The sequence below is a fragment of the Perca flavescens genome, chromosome 14 (assembly GCF_004354835.1).
Source record: "Perca flavescens isolate YP-PL-M2 chromosome 14, PFLA_1.0, whole genome shotgun sequence".
Classification (NCBI taxonomy): Eukaryota; Metazoa; Chordata; class Actinopteri; order Perciformes; family Percidae; genus Perca; species Perca flavescens.
In genome coordinates this window covers 6508015-6524730 of record NC_041344.1, presented here as the reverse complement: position 1 = coordinate 6524730, position 16716 = coordinate 6508015, and the positions used below count along the sequence as shown (strand labels likewise).

At 40.5% G+C, this 16716-nt stretch overlaps 1 protein-coding gene across 1 annotated transcript in view; it reads left to right on the top strand.

Annotated features, from left to right (window-relative positions):
* Window positions 1–16716, top strand: part of LOC114567939 (serine/arginine repetitive matrix protein 2-like) — an 84356-nt gene that overhangs the window by 26913 nt on the left and 40727 nt on the right. Inside the window, 3 exon segments of the mRNA XM_028597216.1 lie at window positions 2670–2823; window positions 12928–13053; window positions 16190–16302. Of these exon segments, the coding sequence (XP_028453017.1) occupies window positions 2670–2823; window positions 12928–13053; window positions 16190–16302 (393 nt within the window).

The window sequence follows — 16716 nt, the reverse complement described above, 5'->3', positions numbered from 1 at the left end:
GCACGCAGTACTGTCCATTTTTCATGGACTACGGTGTTTGCACGTGCAAAATATCAACTGGAATTGCTAACAGTGGCTAACCTGGGTAGAATCCCCTTACCCCTGTTTTTCCAACTTGTAACTGGAACACGGTCAACTCGGATGCAACGTCATTCCCAGTTCCGACCTCTGACTTCCAAGGTTGATGGAACACCGAAAAAGTCCAACATGGACAGAAACGCTTGCACTTTTGCACTCTGCACATTTTGTCACTGTCTGTACAGCCCTGTAGTGGATCAAATACAAACTCCAGAACCCAGTCTGAATCTCTTTTTTTTTTTTTTTTTGCTTTCTGTGTGCAAGCTCTTCCTTGCTGCACTATACCTGGATATCTTATGTCTACCTAAAAAGCTCTGATTAGTGGATTGTTTTTCTACAACTTGAGACCTAATGAATTCAAATTGCTGAAGAAATCTGAGAAATGGGCTGCGATTCAGAGGCCTGGAACCAGGGTAGTTTTTCATCTCTGCAAGTGTATTTTTGCAGTTTAAAAACTTGATAGTTGGATGTACTTGTTGGAAGAATTCCTTGTTGACCAGGATGTAAAGTGTTTTATGTCTGTAGCAACAGTAACAGTTCAATTGGAATAAACAGAAGAACGGGGGTTAATATGTGCCTTCTAATGTAATGGGAATTTGTCAAATCTGACTCCCAATTTATTAATTCCCGCGCCTTCATTCATCGGATTTAAGTTGACCAGAACACAAAGATCAATCTGACACAAAAAGTTCAGTTAAGCAAAGTTCACTGAGTCCAGCATAAAAATTACAACACAATTGTGGGTTCACAAACACAGAGTTTAAGTTTCCCTAGCAACAGACATGGAGTCACAGCCCAGTCCACCAGCATCTCGGTTCGAATGAACTCCGATCTAAACCGGCTCTGTGTTTTTATTCTCTCATCACGGGGTAGGGGGTGGTCTCCTAGTTTCTAGACAGAAACTGTTATCTTTCACAAACACACACACCAAGGTCGGGCCTCTGTGTGTAGTGCAACCTTCTCTCCTAATCTCTTAACTTAAACTGTCTTTTCCTGCACTTCTGCTTATTGGTCTGGTACACAATGCATTCTTATGCCATAAAAAGGCTTAACCTTCTATGTGTCAGAGACATTTCCTTGAACCAGTTCATCAATGACTGCACACAGCTAATATTCTACACTAATAACTTCTACACCATTCTAGCTCTCTATGTTCTGCTGTTACTACTTCCCTATTTCAGACATATCTGAGCTCTAGTGGCCTCACCGGTTTAACTTTGGCTCTCCAGCAAGAGCAGTAATAGCAAATACCCTCCATACTAAAGAGAGCGCATTTCAAGCAGCGCCAATGGTATGAAATGGTACACACTTCCTGTCTCCTAAAGGGGCGTGGCCTCGTTTGAACGTGTAGTGAACGCCGTGTGGATGGATGAAAAGTTATATTTGAATAATTTATCACTATGTTATTTTGCTAACGTTAGATATTTACACAGTTAAAGGACATATTTCACATATTATTACGTTAGGGCGTTCACGGACGTTAACTTCTCTGTGTTGCCAGATCTCGCGAGAGTTTCTCCTGATGTGTCCGTCTGAAAAATGCAATGTTAGTGTCAGAATGTTCTGCAGATATGTGGCTTGTGAAAAGCGGGTCCAATATCTGTATTGGTGACGATGGGGCGAAAGAATCGCTCCTAGCGTTCACGTTCACTTCTCCCGTTGGAATCAATACACACGGGCCTGCCGCTAGTCTCCTAAAGAGGCGTGGCCGTGGCGGAGACCACGTGACCCAGATACAGGAAATTACTCTGAGTCGGGGCGCCTCGGTTCTAAACCGTCTCTGGTAATAGCCATCTTGGCTGAAGACACTACTTTCATTATCCCAAAATCCATCAAGAGAAAATTTCAAAGACAAAGACATCACCGCGCTGCCGCTACTCTTTGAGTGACAGGTGATAACACTGAGTGCTAAACACTTAAGATGTCAACAGAAAAACGAGGCAGAGGACTTTGAAGGATCGTGGCTTTAAGAGCCCGATAAAGGGCGTCTCTGTGGTGTGCGGTCAGTGAGCGCAGAGCTTTTTGTCTTGGCAGACTTTTGGGCCAAGGCCAGGACTCGGACAAATGAACTCCTCTAACCTCCGCAGTCCCTCCGCTGCAGCCAAGTAACCTTTGTTTCCTGCCAGGTGAAACACGACGGAGCTGTGAATCCCCCCACTGCCTCACCTTCTGACCACCTGAGCCTCATTTACAGCTGTCTGCACAGCTCTGAGGAGGAACACAGCCCAGTTTCATGTTGCGCGGAAAGACAAAAGAAAACTCACCCATATTTACATCCAGGTCATTAACAAAGCATATGAAGCATTTTCACAGAGGAAGGAAGACTCCACTCTGTGCTAATGCTCACAGTTTTGAGGCAATGCTTTGCAGCAGAATTTAGAAATGTTTTTTTTTTTTGTTGCCAACAATTAAATAAAAGGAACACAGTACACAATGAAGTTAATGCAGGAAAACAAGAGCAGGGATTTGAACTTGTGAGATCAAATTTGAAGAGACGGCTTATTGTCTTGTTTTGGTAAAAATCTATTTTGTTCAAACTTTTTTTGATCTTCTTTGAGTCATTCTAACTCCCAGGCGTCCTTGTCTTCCAGGTGGTGTCCAACAGGGCTGACATGGCCATCGGTTCTCTCACCATTAACGAGGAGAGGTCGGAGGTCGTAGAGTTCTCCGTTCCGTTCGTGGAGACCGGCATCAGCGTCATGGTTTCGCGCAGCAATGGCACCGTGTCGCCTTCTGCTTTCCTTGGTGAGTTATTGAGTTAAATTCCCCTAGTGCCATTTTTATGGGGTATGTGTTCATCTGTAGGGACTCGAAATGGGCTTTATTAAACGTGCATGTACTGTAGTTTAGTGACAAATTCTTTAAAGGTTCCATTTTATGCTCATTTTCAGGTTCATACTTGTATTTTTGGGTAGTGATGGTCAAATGAAGCTTCGCGAAGCCACTGTCTTTATTTTCTGAGCTCACTAGACGGTGCTCTCTGTTCAACAAAGGGTTGAAAACACACTGAATTGCCATTCCTTTATCCTTTTTCTTTGAACAGAGAGCGCCATCTAGTGAGCTCAGAAAATAAAGACAGTGGTTCGTGAAGATTCATTTGACCATCAGTATTTTTGGGTTTCCATGATGTTCTTCGAAGGAGTTATTGTGATCAGTCACGGATTATCCAGAATTTTCCAGAATACCTTTTGACGTTAAGAAGAATAGCTGCGTCGTATGGATTAAGGCCGATTCTAGCCCCAAAGTGGTCACCCTCGACTAATTTTAGAGTCTGACTGTGTGAGTGTGAACAAAGCATAAACAGGGTTTCCGCAGGGTCTTAAGTCTGAAAATTTGCTGAAGTATGATGTTCTAGGTCTTAAATCATTTTAAACAGGTCTTCATTTTCCTACATCCATGTAATTCCAACTATAATGTAATGGGCTGTATTACAACTACAATTGGAGACCAACATGCAACTTATATTGCAGCCAATTTAGACACCAGTCCTTTAATGCCAATGAGGAAAATCGGGGAATTGTTTCAGACAATGTTTCCGGACTCTGACATCTGACTTTTTGTTGTTGTGATATAGGTCTTACATTTCATTTATAATGGTCTTAAAAGGGTCTTAAAAAGTCTTAAATTCGACTTGGTAAAACCTGCAGAAAACCTGGTAAAAAAAAAAAAAGACAGCACTGCTCTGAAAGTTTCCCTATTCAACAAAAGTTCAAAATGCAGCTTATCTTGTCTGGGGGTTTATGTGCATTATATTCTGTGAGTGTGGTGGTAGATATCTGTCTCTGAAATAGATTTCTACTTCAAGATTTGTTGAACGTTGCATGATGGTGTGTTTTCAGACAGAGGTGACGGAAAGATCATGTGCCTATAGTATGTGAAGGTTTTTACATGTAAAATGATTTTCCAAGTCATTTAAATGCAAATGTTTTTACTTATGTGCTTTTTGAGTGGAAATATACATGGGTATATACACACACCTCTTGCACCTGTCTGCAAAATGGACCCAAAAATGGAAAAAAAAAACCCTCATCAATAGCTGTTAATCAGCAGTGGGGCAGTGTATTGATAACTTGCATATTCCTGTACATCCTCAATTATGTAATAGACCTTCGCTTCTGACCTGCTTTTGTCTCCCACTTGAAAGGGTTCACACTCACGGCTTTGCATTTCAAAGCCAAGCTGTTTGATTCAATATTCTCCAAATGAGCTCTTACAGTGAACATTTTTTCGTTCTTTTCTTTTTTCTTTTGTAAAGTATATGCCTCAGTCTAGTAGGCCTTTCCTACAATAAGACCTCTTATAATTTACAAATCAACTTCGACTAATTCCAGACATTTCCAAGCACGAAGAAATGGAAAGATGAGAGAGGGAGAGAGCTGGAGGCAGTAATACATTGAGAGAGAGAGAGAGAGAGAGAGAGAGAGAGAAACCAGACACCAAAGAGTAAGGGCGAGGTTGAGTGGCTTTGATAGAGCGAGCGATGGAGCTGCTTCAGATATTTCAGATGTTTTAATCTGAGCAGCGGTTGGTAGACATGATTTTGTGTGTGTGTGTGTGTGTGTGTGTGTAAGATCTGCAATCTGCCAATACTTAAAGGGTAACTACCGTTTTTCCCAACCTAGACCCTATTTTCCTATGCTTTTGTGACTGATTGACTGACTGAGGGAACAACAATCTTTGACATTGGTCCAGTATGTAGCCAATGTAAGGTAATAGGGCATTTGTGCAGCTTATATTTACCTTCACAAAAGTGCTCGTTTTGCCGCTGACTGGCTTAGATTAGTATGACAACGTCTGACAACATTATGGAAAGGATTTCTAAAGAGAGTCGACCTTTCTGTTAAAGAGTAAGATCCTTTTTTAAACATAAAAACATCTGCAAAATTGCGTTCGGTAAACCCGCCAGACAACATGTAAATAAACAGTAATTTTAGCATCGTAAAATACACTTCACTCAAAGTCGACAGAAACAAAATTGAACTATGAAACGCTGTTTTGGGTCTAGCTTTGGTTTAAATAAACACATATTTTATGTTAGCGACTTCAGAGCGGTTTCTGGTTAAACAGAAAGGTCTCAAAGGTCTCAAAATCCTCTCCATAATGTCAGACATACAGAATATTAATCTGCGCCTGTCAGCGGCAAAATGAGCCCTTTTGTTACATTGTAGCTTGGTTCGCCGCTGCTAACTGCAGCAATCTCGCTTAATACTGGACCATTGTCAAAGATTGTTGTTCCCATCAGTCACTTAGACACAAAAACATAGGAAAGTAAGGTCCAGGTTGAAAAAAAAAAATTATATTCACCCTGTAACAAAATCAGTTTGAAATAGGAGCACGATTAGAATAAAATTATGATTTTCTCAGTCATTAATGTTTTTTTCCTCATAATAATTTGTAGTTGATGGTTTTCTAATGACCCCTTTTCCCTTGATGGGTCCGTCAAGTTCGTATTATGTTAACAGATACATATTAATGTAATTCACACTAAAAGAGCAATAAAGTAAATATTCTATTAGTATCGGTATTAGTATTTGTGAAATACAGAAAAAAGACAAAAAAAGACAGCTATTAAAAAAATAATTAAGAATTGTAATATTTACCTATGGAAATAATGTGCCAAAACTCTGATGTACCATGATTAAATTCTATAACAATATACTCTCCAATCAGAGGTTTATTAAAGAGATCAAAACCTCATCAGCTCTTTTCGTAGCAAAAAAAGCATATTTCACAAAATGTCAAGAGGTAAGAGGTACTTACTTCTTTTAGCTATATTCAGCAAGGTGTCAGTAATATTTCATGCTACTTATGATGTTCTTAAAAGAGCAAGTTTTCAAACCTGGATGCGCCTCCTACATCAAAAATCTGGTTTAAATTTTTCTTTTTTAATAAAACGTAGCCCTTCAAGGCACATGATTTAAAACAAGTCCGCTTCAGAAGAGGACTTATATTCTCCCTTTATAGACCTGAACTTTTCCTCCCACTCCTTAAGTGATCTATTTCATACTTACACAGCTGCAGTAGTGCATCTATCCCTCTGTCAGAGGAGATTTAGGAGACAATCTGAAACATGTCATGGTTGGACGGAGGAGCAGGGCTCCCAAGGCCCTTTTATCTTAAGACCGCCGGTCCACGGGGCTGACAGTGACTACTATAGCTTTGCATGGTTGTGTGTTTGTGTGGGTCGGAGTATATGTCTGCGTGTAAGTGGATGGGTTGTTAGGAAGGAGAAAAAGGGCCAGAGAGAAGAGAGACTCGTAGGGAAAGGACAAAGGTGAAAGAAACTATCAACTGAGAAAGAAGAAGTGGAGCGACAGGAAGATTGTTTCTGATGAAGGTGCCTCCGAAAGAAAACTCCCAGGCGTTTAACTGGAGCTGTTTAGATTGGGGGAGGAAAAGAGAAGGAAAAACAGGCAAGGTAGTAAGAAGGGTGAACAAGGTAGTTGTACTCATTAGATATTGCCGGGATGCTCAAATTTTCATAGAAATTGATCTAAGGCATTAAGAAGGAAGGAAAGGCAAAAACAAGGAGAAAAGCATTCTGGGAGCAGTGCTGCCTTGGCAACAACCGATCTTCCTGGGGTCTATATTCAAATAAAATACATGCAGTCAACAATGTTTGCACTTACAATTCATACCGTACACAATAAAATTACGTTAACCTATTGTACATATCGTCTACAAAACTTAAAAACAACAACACTGGAACAATTTCAATTGATTATCAGGCAGAACAGAACAACTATAATCTATAATATGAAAAGAAAAAAATCATTGCAAGCAATGTGTTTCCATGCATCATTTTTCTATGCTATGTAGAAACATTACATATGTATTTTTTTTTTTAATTAGCTCAATCCTCTAACACCTTGATACACTCAGTGAAAATGAGACCGACAGAGACAGAAAATGTAACAAGTAAGGAGAAGGGGTGTGTGTGTGTGCGTGTGCGTGTGCGTGTGCGTGTGCTTGTGCGAAGGAGTGCAGCAAAACGTTCAGACCGAACCACCAACTCGTGCTTCTTAACAGTTTATATGAACCCAGTGCATTCCGCTGTGGTCAATTTATAAATACATTTTGCCTTCTGCAGATTAAAAAAAATCAATAACTCTGTGGTGAAATAAACAAATTTGCTGCCTAATATCCAATGCAGCACTGGAGCATAGGCCTTTTCCCCACACAGCAGATATTTTGACTTCTCATAGCAGGAAAGGCCCAGGTGGTACTAATACCATTAACATGGCTTTTGTTCTATTCAACAAAATAGCATGCAGAACACCAGCCCCCTGAATCTGACACGGCTCCATGGAATTCACCTATCCTTAATTATTTTATTTGGGCATCTGCTTTTCCTACTCTGACATGTCAAAATGTCTTCTGTGATGAAGGCCTATTAGCTGAGTCAGTCAAATTCTCTTTCAACATCTTGCTAGAGTTTTATTTTTTTCATTCATTCATTAATTCATGGGTCATGGATAGAAAAAAAAAATTACTACAACAATGTAATGAAATAATTGTAAATAACAGTAAGTGTGAGTAATATTACATACATGGGGTAATATGATGATGTCTGTTAAAACTATACGTCATATTACCCCCAATCCTGGCTTCTCTCAATTGGCTCCCTGTTTGTTTTAGAATTGATTTTAAGATTTTACTGATCACTTTTAAAGCCTGTATAGGTCTGGCTCCCAGCTACATAGCAGAGATGTTGTCCCTGTATGAGCCAGCTGGTAGCCCAGGTCCTCAGTCAAGTACCTTTTTAGCCGTTCCGAAGTCGAGGGTGACCGTGCTTTCGCCATCAGGGCCCCTCGACTTTGGAACGATCTGCCTGAAGACATAAGGCTCGCAGGATCGGTGGACTCTTTTAAATCACTTCTCAAAACAAAAATTGTTTTTAGACTTGCTTTTTTGTGATGTTGGCCCCTTCGGCTTTCTGTTATTTTTACTGACCTCATCTGCCTTTCTTGTCCGTCAAAGCACTTTGTAAACTTTGTTTGAAAAGTGCTATACAAATAAAGTTGTTAATATTATTATTATTATTATAATACATTATACATGTACATACAGTATATATGAAACGGGTGATGAATGAAAGAAAAACAAAGCACAGTACTAGTTCATGATTTAATATAATCAGCAGATTTTGTACACACTGACACACTTTCCAAAACCAAAATCATTCAAGAAGCTACGTTTCAGTGGTTTCATCAATGCCTCACGAAGCGCTATGACCAAATGGTAGGACAAGAGTCCATTTCCCGATGCACTTGTCTTCTTATTGTGAATTAGATTAAATAATATATGCACATAGTATTTGCATAATACACACCCCAGGTGCACACTATGGCAGCATGGAGACGGAATGAGCAGGTAAATGGCAATATTGTGGTTGTCACAAGTTCCATATGGAAACTGAAATATTAATGGGGTCCATTTAAACGTCTTAATTGGAGAATACAGTACCTCACTCTAATTACTGTCCATGATGGCGTTATTATGTAAATGTAGCCGGTGGCATGTCTCATACATTACCGTGTCCTTGTCCTTTGCTGCTCTGGTTCTCACTACGGAGATCCACTCAGGCTCACAGTGTGGCGTTCTCCCTCGGAACACGAGCCGACTTCTCAGCGCTATAAGGTACTAAGGTCACCAGTTAGAATCCCTGGACCTGCTGGGAGCATGTTGGCAAGCAAAATGAATAAGTAATGCTGTCACTTTAAGTACCAAACTGCTGCTTTAATGCCCTTAGGTAAGGGCACGTACGCCTCATTAACCCCAACCTTAACCCCATCTGCTCCAGCCGATATGCTCACTGGAACCAGTACCAGACTGTGTTTCTCAGGTGTGAATTGTTTTTAAAGGGCCTCATTTCCAAAGAGCACATGTCTTCTCCTAACGTTCCCTTGTGAAATACGGAGTTATATAAATAGATCTACTGTTGTCCAAACATGGATATATAGCTGCTGGGACTCACTGAGAGTGTGCATGAATGCAGAATAAAACAGGAATAAAACAAGGCTGACAGCACTTTAAAAACAACACGCAGCTGCTTTACACTCCTCGCCCGTCAGAGAAAAGACCGTCAGACTGGATTAATTCATACAGTCATTTTACTAGAGTTGGTGGTAAAATGACCTGTTAAATAAAAGGAACATTTAGTTGATGTTGGTCTGTATAGTAGACTCACTCCCTGTAATATTTGGTTAGAAAAAGACTTCAGTCCACATATTTTAAATCACTTTTAAATTGCCTCCCTTAGGCTACACTAAACATATACTCTGAGACAAAAAAAAAGCTTTGCAGAACACTCAATGTTTTTACAAACACATTTTTTAAATCCAAAACCACATATAAATGGCTCATAAAGTTAATGAAAATTGCAACAAAATAGTCGTTCAGGTCTTGAGACAGTTCTTCTCATGGCTAGACTCCGTAATGTATAAACATAAAGCATAAAATGTAACAGTAACTTGCTCTGCCACATTACAGCAAACAAATTGTCTTCTGGACATTATATGAAGTTATCAATTCATTAAGTATCTGTGCAATCTAGTATAATTCAATAAAAGAGCGCTGCAACAAATCCTTCCTTTGGGAAGACAGTTTAAGACAGACAATGTTTATGTTTTGCTCACAGTGTGCCCGACAGATGCTGATTTAACTCGGTGGTCTTTGTTGAGGCTGTAGTTTGTGGTGATGATTTATTGGACTGCACTCATGTATATAAATCTGGTAGACAAGCATAAGGAAGACCTCTCAGTATAACACATAACATTGAATGAAATCTTGTCAGACACTGCTGTATTTTACTACATTGCATTAGACTGTTGAGTAAAATAAACTGGTACCGTTCACTACAGGTGGTGTAGTGTGGTCTTATTTTTCCATTGCTTATTAGAAGAATCAATCAATAATTATCTGCAAGTTCAAAGCTCACAAGCTGTGACCAGTGCTACCAACTCTTTCCCAATGAAAGCAGCTATAGCACTAGCCCCAAAAGTCGCTAAAAGTCATCATTGTGCATCATTTGCATGAAGCTTAGTGGTTGTGTTGGCCGACGGCCTGCGCATAGCGCACTAGATGGAGAGCTCCTGTGCTGTTGGCAGAAGAGCCATGGACTGTGATTACTCTGAGCAGTATTCATGGGAATGAATTACAATATAATATATTTCCTGCTTTTTCCCTGGTGGTCTAAATAAGTCTCAAAAGGGATTGTAACTTGCTTTTTAGAAATAAATTGGCTAAATCTAGCAGGCCAAGCCAAGTTGACAACAATGGTTTTGAGCCAGGTATTGTTTAAAAAAATTACAGTGCCAATACCAGAACCCTTAATGTGATAGGCTACCAGTACCAAGTATTGAGTATTTCATTTGGTACCTTGTTTTTGTACTTCATTTAACGCCCATCATGTGAATGGAAGCATCTCGGCATGCTAAACTCCGTCAAATACGCTGCGCTCGACTTCACCACACCACAGACTGTATGGGTTGTAGCTGCTGTTGTAGTGGGCAAATCACACGTCGCAAATTGAAGATGCTGGCAGTGATTGGCTGCGAGCACAACCATACAAAAAGTCGTGTTTTTTTTTTTTTTTTCAAAATCTGGTTACAAAAAGGATTGCATCAGTTTGACTGGAGAAGTTCACATACTACTTGGTACTGGGTTATTTCTGTTGACATTGTAACACTATAGATATGATATGACAGCAAATACAGAAAAGCATAATAGGTCTCCTTTAAAGGTATCGACTAACGAAACCCAGCCCTAGTTGTGACTGAGCTGGTGTTGTGGAAAATGCAATAGCCCAACGACCCTCTTCATATTTTTTGTTGTCGACCCAATTATTGTTCCTAGCACGTCAACCAATCACCCATCACCACTTAAAACAAAAATGGAATAACACTATGGCAATTTCTGGTGCCAGTCACTTAGCAACAGGTGACATCAACCACAATCAGAAAAGATTACAAGACGTTCAAGCAGCACTTGAATATAAGGCCTATTGTGACTTTGGCTTCCCATGTTCCCAAACCACAACCTCACAAGTTAAAGGCAGAATTGTGTTTCTGCTGACATGAGTCTAGTTTTCAATACAACATTAACTAAGAATGATGTTCCATGTTTTCAGTGAATCCTCCTGAAAAGGCAGGGATTTAAAAACAAAAAAAAGTTATTATAACATGCATACTTTTCTAATTCCTCTACTCAGAGGCATTATATTTTATGATATAAATATTCAGGAGTTTTTGATTCACCTCCTTGTGAGTGTTGAAAACTAGTTTTGGTCTTTTCTTTTGCTGTTTTAGAAGGAAAAAAAAAACTGTGTCTCTCTATGTGGATGACTATGATTTGTTTATGTTTCTACCAAAGTCTGATAAAACAATAGAACATAAAACCAAAATCGAATGAAAAGATGTGTGAACAAAATTACACAGGGTCCTGCTCCTGTGATATTGTCCACTGCGACAAACCTGGATGGAAATTAAACCTGCAGCCTCTCGGCGCTCATGGCAGACTTAAAAGCATATTATCCCTGTCTGGCAGAAAGTTTAATGGATAAATCCCGAGCCTCTCCACCTGCTCCCCCACTGCACTTCTCTCAGCGGGGGAGCAGCAGCTAAAAGTCTCCTATGTAAACAGTGCTTGTTGCTCTTCGATATGTCGGCACACAGTCTCTTCCTGGATGTAACGCTGAGAGACGAAGGTGTTGATGAGTCGACCCAGCGGCTCAGCTCGGGTCTCCGGTGCTGTTTGATTAGCGTTACAACTGCTACTGCGGCTGCTGTCAGCGTCGGCAGCAAAATCCCTCACTAATTTGGCAAATCTCAGAAGCATCTGCTCGTTTTGTCAGCCGGCAGTTACTGTAGACTCGCACCCATTTCTTAAGAAGGATGAGACGAAGGGGAGACAATCTCTTCCTGTCTGTTTAATACAGTATGCTCATTTGCTTTGGCATGCAGTTACATAAGGAATGACACTCATTTCTGAAAGCAAAATGACGAAATACCAAAAAACTAGGACTGCCAATCGATACAAAAATATTTAATTGGGATTAATCTCAACGTCCATGCGATTATTTTATAAATTAATGGCTAGGGCTGGGCATCGTTCAATAAATTTCGATACCAATACCGTGACTTTCATACCGGTTCCTAAACGATACTTTTTTACCAATTTACCAATTTTATAAAACTAAAAGAAATTACAACGTCACGGCACAAATCTTTTCATTTATTTTTCAGCTCCTACTATGTGAGCCTGTCTCTGTGTAACGTTGAGTTCTGAGCCAGCCAATCACAAACATTATTAGATCTTGGTAAAAGCATTCTGCATGCTGCATGCTTATTGGCTCAATTATTGGCTCAGCTTACGTTGATGAGATTTACTCCTTAGGTATTGAAATTTGGTTTTGAATGACGAGGCATTTTTCGATACTCAATACTTTAGAGGCACTTCGGTCAGTGCCTACAAAGTATTGAATTTGGTACCCTGCCCAATTAATGGCACTTTTTTGAATCTCTTCTAAATATACTCTAAAAGGGATATTTTTCAAATGTTTAATGCTCAAGTGGTATTGGAGACTCAACTAGACTCAACGTGTTTTGCTCAGATTTGATTGGCCTTCAGAAAGAGCAGAGCACAAACTGTGGTTTGACTCCCCAAACATTTATTGAACCAAACCACTTAAATATTCTTATTGCAACACGTTACAAGGTGGTCCAGTGGGTGACCAAGGTTTCTTTTAAAGGAACACGCCGACTTATTGGGAACAGATGGCGGGCAAACTTCAGAAACTTTATCTGACATTTGCATGTGCGTGTTTGTGTGTGTGTGTGTGTGTTGCAGAGCCCTACAGCCCAGCGGTGTGGGTGATGATGTTTGTGATGTGCCTGTCGGTGGTGGCTGTCACCGTCTTCATCTTTGAGTTCTTCAGCCCCGTGGGATACAACCGCAGCCTGCAGAGCGCCAAGAGTAAGAGACGGCACGCCAATCAACCCGCCGCCACTGCTCATTTCACAACATTATTACTAACGTGTCACTTCGTCAGTTATGCATGCGGGGGCGCTGATTTGAGGAGGGTGTGTGCTAAATTTATGCAAAGCATCTTTTCACCACTTTTCTTAACAAAAGTCAAAACAATCTCTCCACACCCACGATCGGGCTTATTTAATTTTAATTACAAACACTGACGGGGCCGTGGTGGTTGATTTTGACATTTTTACAGTACTTGTCAGTTCATCATTTATTCCAGCTGTTGACTGGCTACTCCTCCTTACTGCTACATTCATTTTTCATAATCATTTGGAAATGTTATTCATTACTTCGTAATAATTCGACCAAAGTGGAATTATACAGAACTGTAGTGACAGGTAGGTGTTTGTTCATCACCGGTTGTCAGTTCTAGTTTATCCTGTGCTAAACACCTCTGCCTCCGTTTATCTTCATTTTCAAACAAACCGCTTTTACCTATTCTTCTTCTTCTACAAAACATCTAAGAACAGGATATTAAGCTTGTACACCACAAGTTACGTTGAAAAAATAAATTACACTAGGCCTGCATGTGTTATGTTGTGGGTCAAAATTAACCCACGCCACTCACTGTAGATATAATTTCATAAGTTTTGTCAATATGATTGCCTCACTTTTTCAAGAAAAATGTAGGCTAAGTGTTTGTATCTTGCAATATTTCCTGCAATGTACACACATAGTTTTACTGTCGAGTACTTGTCTAGAACCAACCCGTTCTCATTCCCAACTCGGTCAGTGGCTCTCAGCGTCAGGTACCGACGCAAAAATCTAACACAGGACTGTCACCCAGGAGACTGGTTCGTGTCCTGCATGTCACTGAAATGTACATTTTGTAACCCCACCCATGAGCTTTTCCTAAAGCTAACTGTCCCGCTCTTGTGCCGCATGTCAGTTAAACGTACGTCCCGACCCAGAGCGTCAAAAAGTGACGCCAATAGTCCCGGCTAAGCACGTCAAAAAATTACGCCAAAGGGCTAGACGCAAAAGGAGACTTTTAGTGTCAGTAAAAAACGCCAAAGGCCCCTGACCAAGCACCGCCTTTTGACGCACTGGGAGTGAGAATGTAAGACCACGCCATCGTGTGAACTGTTTTGTGTATGGACCTTTCCGCCAAATGATGGCCGTAAAATCCCGCTCAAAGGTCCAAAAGTGTCTAAGTTAAATCTTAAATTCTCGGTTCCCATATGTCACTCACAAATGAACATCCCAGAACTAGTAAGCACTAACTGCAGTTTGTCACAGTATTGAATACTTTAAAAGGTCAGTTCACCACTTTAAAGTATGAGCTATCCATGTTTTGGGAAATCCATGTCAGATTTCTGCCTCTTCTCTAATTCAATGGAGGTGAATGGAGTTGAAAGCATCAGAATGGCACAGTGGACAGTTTTCACCGTCTTGGGACAGTTCTACCACGAAATGGCAGAAAGGTAGTTATTCAGCAAATTAAACTCTGTATGACTAGACACCACCAGTTCCAGTTAGTGGGGGATGTGTTCACACTTCTTTTCATCTCTTTTTCAGCTTTTAAAGTTTGAATGACCTGTTAAGCAAAATGAAATTCAATTCTTCGTGTCCGTTTTTTCTCTCCATCTTTTCATTCATACATTCAGTTTCACTGTCCTTTCACTGCAGAATAGTTTGCAACTCATTTCACTTCAAACTCTTGTATTCTCTCCCTCTATCCCTCACTATCCCATTGAGCATGATGACCACCTTTCATCTTGAAAAACCAGCTAGATTGCACTCGGTTTTATTTAGTCTCTAATCTTTTTCCCTTTGAGGCGTCACAATAAATGTTTTGATAACTCCATATAGGTCTTTTCTCTTTTTAGCTTAATCTCCAGAGTTTGCATTTTCAACATCAGATAATTGTTAGATCACTGTGTGTTTGTCTCTGTTATCATTGCAAGCCCACATCAAAATGCATATTTACTATGGCCAAAAGTATGTGGGCATCACGCAGCTTTTGTGTACCATCTTCTTAGTTTGTCATGGTTTAGGATTGGCGATTGGGAGTTCAATTTAAAGGAAACCTGTATCATCATACAATACTATTTCAAGAGTGAGCTTCCAAATTTGTGTTTGTCCCTCTCCGGTTTTAACATGACACTGTCCATGTGCGCTAAGAAAGCTCCATAAAGAAATGTGTTTTTCCCAGTTTGGTTTGGACAAAACTGGAACGCGGACTGCAAGCCAGACCTGATCACCCAACATCAGCGTTGGACCTCATAATGCTTTTGAGGCTGAATGGGAGCAAATATCTGCAGCCGTCCAATTCAAATTCTGTTAGAAAGCTTGGAACCAGAAGAGTGGAGACTGTTATAGCAGCAGATTAATGCCAATAGTTTCGGAATGTTAACCAGTCACATAGTTATTCCTTGACTGTCCACATACGTTTGGCCATGTGGTGCATTTTTATTTTCTCATAATTTAACTGTAGCACAGCGATATGTTCTCATTTAACTTTAGATGGGAGGCTAACGTACCTCAGCTCATGTGTGCCAAAGTGTATTTTATATTGACAACTTTTAATTTCCGGGATTGTTCAGGTGCCGCCAGAAATTCCGCTCGATGTCCCTTTTTTCGGCCGGACGTCTGTCACCTTCCGCTTTCTTTGTGTTGGCATTTTAAACTCCGGTGGATTTCTGAGGACTGTGGTTAACTGCTCCTCAGATCTCTGCAGGGTAAATCCAGACAGCTAGCTAGACTATCTGTCCAATCTGAGTTTTCTGTTGCACGACTAAAACAACTTTTGAACGTACACGTTCCACCAAAACAAGTTCCTTCCCGAGGCTATTTTGGAGAGGCGGCGTCGCTGTCCTGCGTTTAGCGCCGCCCAAGGCGATTGTGATTGGTTTAAAGAAATGCCAAAAAACAGAGCACGTTTTTCTCCCATCCTGGAATGCTGTGTGGACTAGCCAGACCCTCCTCCGCAGCACTGGGGAGGAAGGTCTGGCAATGTGAGACAAAGTGTAATCTCTACAAGATACAATACTTGATGTGTGTGTGTGTGTGTGTGTGTGTCTCTCTCTCTCTCTCTCTCTCTCACTCACTCTCTCTCTCTCTCTCTCTCTCTCAGAGTCAGGTGGATCTAAGTTCACCATAGGGAAGTCCGTCTGGCTTCTGTGGGCGCTGGTCTTCAACAACTCTGTGCCTGTGGAGAATCCCAGAGGAACCACCAGCAAGATCATGGTGATTACACCACCTGACTCATTTACCTGCACATATTATTCCGTTTTTTGTCCTTATTTCGAAAAAAAGATGATACTTTTACATGGCTAATTAAAGTGAATATACCACTAATATTCCCGTTGACAGTACATATACAGTACCCATGCAAAATAGGATTTTTTTTCAGTTTTCCACCGGTGGATGACTTGTTGGACCGTGCGAATGCAGCCTCCTGCTTTCATTCCTTCAACCACCTTTTTAAAAACGTTGTTTGCACATATCCAAAAACCCGTTGAAACATATTTATAATATATAAGCATTTTGTTTAAAAGTAGGTGTGTTTCTCCTTCTTTTCTTTTGAGCATGCATCTCTTCCGCAGCCCTGCAAACTGTTGGCTACTTGGTTTGTGCAACGCGCAAAGCTGACCGTAAGCC